At 38.1% G+C, this 5,281-nt stretch overlaps 1 protein-coding gene across 2 annotated transcripts in view; it reads left to right on the forward strand.

The window, feature by feature from the left end:
• The window catches only part of slc39a14 (solute carrier family 39 member 14), a 28,512-nt gene that overhangs the window by 10,802 nt on the left and 12,429 nt on the right, over positions 1-5,281 (forward strand). Inside the window, exons 4-5 of one of the 2 annotated variants that reach the window (XM_034872861.1) lie at positions 914-1,091; positions 4,385-4,554. In XM_034872861.1, the coding sequence (XP_034728752.1) occupies positions 914-1,091; positions 4,385-4,554 (348 nt within the window). The remainder of the gene's footprint in view (positions 1-913; positions 1,092-4,384; positions 4,555-5,281) is intronic. The other variant, XM_034872860.1, reaches the window with a different exon arrangement.

The raw sequence follows: 5,281 nt of genomic DNA on the forward strand, positions 1-5,281 counted from the left end.
GTCCCCGCCCCCGCTGCTGCCGCCTGCTCTCGTCCACTTTACAGGCGAGGCGCAGTTCATCTCGAACGAGCCTAATAACTGTCACAGCTCTGCCCATTTAGTGCACTGGCCTCTTTCTTGTAAACTGTTCAACCTCGTGTCACCTGCATGTTGCTAAACAACTTAAACAGGCAGCTACGCGTCACTGAACATGTTGCTTTCTGATATTCACGGCTGTCACAATTAATGGTTTGTTGGTTGTGCTGAAAACAGCTTATACCATCATTGAATAGAATATTGAATACATTTCCTTTTGTCGTGGAAAACCCCACACGTCTCAGCTTCACTCTTTTCCCCTCAAACGAGAGATGAAATTCCAACTGGCTCCTGCGTCCCAATATTGGACTGAAATAGATACAGTTAGATTTTTCAAGTTGACTTTGGATGTGGGAGAGATGAAGATAGATTTCAGAAGTTGACATCACTGTATGTCTCCTATCTGTCTTTAAATGGCTGTCCACTCCATCTGTATTTGTCCAGTTCTACATTGTTTGTACATTTAATCAGTCTTATGGGAGACACACTACAATGCAACTAATATAAGTCATTATCAGCAAAATAGGAAATTTTGTTGAAAATTATGTAGAATTATTGGAAAAGGCATAGCTCTTAATCACTGTATGTAAACACCTGAAGCTGACAACCTATGTCACAAGGAAATTTCCCCGCTGTCGGATGAAGAAAGTATTATCTAATCGACTATACATTTATCTTGTAGTTGGTAACCAGTAACTACTATTTTTTTCATTATTGAATTATACCAATATTATGTTTTGATTAATTGATGAATAAAACCCCAGAAAATGGTAACTTTACTAAAGGCCCAAGGTGCATGTTCACATCTGATTTTCTCTGATTTGACTCTGATTTTCAGTGCTTGCCTGCAGACACACTGGCAATTTACAGCATCAGCGAGCAGTCCCGACTGGATGGGCAGGGCTTACGGGAGCTGTGCCCCACCATGCTGCAGCAGCTGGATGCTGGCACCTGTAAGGCGCAAAAAGAGGAAGAGTCAAGCATTGACCCCTCCCCCAGGCCCTCAGATGCTGAAGGTAAGCACACACTTGTTCCTTTAGTTCATATATAATGTTATTTAATCTTTGTCTATCTTGTTAACTCTGAAGAGATTCCTGTAATGAACTTCAGGTTACTTTCTATTGTAGATTTAAAGGATAAAGTCTGGTGACTTTCTAAAAAAAAAATTTAATATCAGCAAATCCAATGAAGAGACCAAAACCAACAACCATTTGATCCCGTTAAGTAGCGTTTGTGTAGCTGAAGTCTGATGCCACAAAGCTGCAGCAACTGTCCAAAAACACAGTTAACCACACTGTTTTCAGTGGATGGCATGGTTTGTCCATGTAATGAAATTGGCCATTTGAATTTATTTTCACTCAATCCCACACTGTCCTGCTGCCACAAAAACTCAGTGCCCCAAAACTGCAGTTACAAGTCATGCCCAAAGAATGTGGAATTTACTTCCTTTTTTAATAACGTTTGCTGAACCTAACGTTTTGCTCACCTTTTTTTGTAATCTTTTTTTTAAATGATAGAATACATTCACGCATTAAAAAAAAAAGATTTAGTAGTAACCAATGGATTTGTGACTAAGAAGCGCAAGCAGGGTGGGGAAGTTGGATAAACGGAAAGACATACTGTTGGTTTTGGTCTTTTCATGGGCAATTTTTACAATATTAAAAGTATAGGGTAGCAGTCTTAACCTTGCCATTGAACGTTTTAATATAAAAATTGCATTTTTGTTGTCTAGTTGTCAAACTTTGATGTTGGCTGTATTTCTTTCTACACAGCTTCTTTATCTGTCTATTGTATATCTGAACTCATTTACTTTCTAGAGTGAGTATATTGTCATTTCTGTCAATAACTAACTGCATTACAAGTTTTCCCGTCTGCTCCCTTGTTTTTCTTTGCAATTTTATTTTTAGCGTAATGCAGTGGGACCTTAAAACACATTTCTTTAACCGATTTTGAACTCCAAATGTGTATTTTGTTGCCTGAAGACAGTGATATCATGATGTACCCAAAGGGAGATGAAAGCCAAAACAGCATGCAGTTAGCCCAGGCTCAAATTGCATTTCTCAGTTTGGCTTAAAAACCAACACATCGTTTTAGGCTCCACAATCCTGCCAAAGTCAGCATATACGGTATGTAGCAGAGATCTCATCCAGGTAAAGACAGTGGGGCAGGAAAGCATTCCTGGAACAAACTACTCTTCTTTCCCTGGCTGCTGATTCACTGAATCTACATACAGTCTCCAGACACACATTACAATGTCCTTGAGAGCACTGGGAACCATTTTGGCATCTCCATCTAATTTAACAAGCCTTTGATTTTTATGTTGAGTGGAAGCTAAATTGGCATTGCGGATTTTGGCTAGTATAAAAAGCAAGCTAATGACAGATTTGGATAAGTTGGTCAACTGTGATGTTCTGCCCTTAAACCTGCAGCAGAACTGATATTTGCGAAAGCAGCAATGCTTTAGGAATGTTCATTGTATTTTAGTAGTTTCCTCTAAAAGAAATAACAGAATCAGTTGTTCTGCAATTAAGCCAGCTCACAAATTTCTTTCAGTTCTTACTTTTAACCCATTTAATTTAATATTTGGCAGGTCTAAGATAACTAGTTTAACGGCCCAGAGCTCTGGCTCTAAGTCTCCCACTCCACTGACAAATTAGTTTTCTCTTATCATCCACTCATATGCCCTCAGCTCGCCTCACACTTGTCCTTGTAGAAAGCTTATTTTGGCTTCAGAGCTGTTTTTCTTTGCCTAGGCTGTTGAGATCTGCCAGCAGCAGGGAAGCAGATGCCGTAGAAAATCAGCTCTACTGCAGATCCCACTGATGTTTATAGTCTGATCTGTTCTCATTATCTAAATCTGAAGTTTTGCTTTCCTCAGAGATCACATTGGATCACATTCACTATTAAAACACATCAGTTGTCATGTTAAAGTCAAACATCTCTCCCCTAACAACCAGCACTGTTTACCTGATTTAAAGTCATGCTGATTTAGTGGATTAAAGCTTAGAGTCTTGAAGTTGGTGTGGTTTCCACACTACATGACTGACTGGCAACGGGAGGTCACACACTACAAGACAACTTAGAATGGTGCACAGGCCACATTAGAGAATCTAGTTGCAATTAGCAATAGCACTATAGCAATTTTAAGGCTAAAGTAAACATTTAATTTGTGAAAATATAAGGGTGGCAACTAACATTTATTTTTTATTATCGATATAAAAAAAATTTCAGAAAATTTTGGGAAATGTTCATCTGAGTTTTACAAAGTCCAAAACAAAGATATTTAGTTTAATATGATATGACAGAAAAACCTCAATCTTCATATACGAGAGGTTGAAAATCGCATTTTTGCAAGATTAACCAATTATCCAAATAGTTGGCTATTATTTTTCTATCCATCAACTAATTGATTAGTTGACTAAACGTTGCAGTACTAAATATATATTTTTATAATATTATTTGCCAAAAAATAATTAGAGCTTACTTTGACGTTGTTTGTCCAGATTTTTGTGCCTTTTTACATTATTATTATTAAATGCCTGTTTTCCTAGAAACTTAAGTTGTACCTTCATCTTTTGAAGAAGTCTGCCTCTGCCTTCACCACCAACCCTCGTAATATAATTTCTGTTACACAGCATTGGATACATAATACCTGTACATTTCTTAATTTAACCTTTTTTCCCCGTAAACTAAACAGGTGCTGCAGCCTGGCAAGACAAAAATGGCACAAACCTTTTAAATAAAATGTATTAGCCTTATTATTTTCTACAGGTGTTAGTTAAGGAAATTGTTTCCACATATTTCTGAGTTCTGACTAGTTCACAAAGAGGGATGTGCCTTTCCTATATTGTTACATTTTAATCGTTTTTAGAATCGATAAGCGGTAAAAATATCCAGCATACCATCCCTAGTTTGGGAACCACTGAGTTAATGCACTTATCAAATACCTCCGAGTCTCGACACCGTGAGATAAAAAGAGCTGAGTTAAATGAAATAAAATATTGTATAATGTCTGTCAACATTACAAATCCCATTTAGATTTGTTTTATTGAAATTTGTACTTTTATCTTCTTGTATTTCCATACAGTTGATATAGATAAAATGCAATAAGATAAGTATTTGTTTTCTAACACGATTTTAGGTAACGTGATTTAGCTTTATAATTTATTTGACAACAACAATTACTTAAAACTTGTTGTTTTATTGATATAGGGGTGCTCAAGCTGCATTTCCACATATGATGCATGTAAGTTTGTTTTAACGTTACATTTTCCTCTTCCATCCAACCTCTTGTCACTCAAACCTCCAGTGTGGGGCTTTGCTTTCCTGAGCGTGACAGTGATCAGTGCCTTCTCCCTCACCGGAGTCTTCATCATTCCCTTTATGAAGACACGCTATATGAAATACTTACTCATCTTTTTCATCGCTCTTGCCATTGGCACGCTGTACTCCACTGCCGTCCTGCAGCTCCTGCCAGAGGTTTGCCATTCATCCATACATATTTCTATCTACATCTTTTACTCATAGATATTTTCACATCCCATCAATTTTTTCGGGGGGTTTCAAAAGCACAAACATCAAAGCTGAAAGCTTCTTTAGTTTTCTTTAGTGCCACACAGCTGAAAATAGTGCACCTTTGGCCAAGCCCTCTTTTGTCTTGTAAAAGTCTTGTAGTCACGTCTGCTTCCCCTCCTTCCTGCTTTCGGGTTCTCTCTGTGGTTTTCTCTGGCTTTAATAAGCACTGTGAAAGTTTTTTTTTTTTCTACCCTTACCGCATCAGCAATCATCTGGCGGTTCTTTTCTGTTTGTGTGCTCTGAATGTTTCTTCTGTGTCTGCACCTTTTCTGGCAATGTAATCTAGGCCAGCTATGAGGGTTTTCTTGGAGAGAGAGAGAGAGAGAGTTTTGCTCTTTCTTCTACCACACCAGTAACAGACTTGGTAACAATGTTTCACTCACTTTATTGTTTTGGCTTTGGGATTCATACATTTCAGTCTGTGTAAGGCAATCCTGAGAAGTAGTGCACAGCCATCCTTCAAATTGAAATGTGACCTCTGTTGGGCTATTTAAAGTCAATGTGCCCCCCTTTTGTTCTACAGTGTGTACCCTGAGGCTAGGACAGTAGTACAGATGCACCTGAGTGGGCTTGTTTGTGTGTCTGTGTGTGTGTGTGTGTGTGCAGAAGTAAACTATTATTTCACTTGAAT

This window comes from Etheostoma cragini, chromosome 5 (genome assembly GCF_013103735.1).
Source record: "Etheostoma cragini isolate CJK2018 chromosome 5, CSU_Ecrag_1.0, whole genome shotgun sequence".
NCBI classification, from domain to species: Eukaryota; Metazoa; Chordata; class Actinopteri; order Perciformes; family Percidae; genus Etheostoma; species Etheostoma cragini.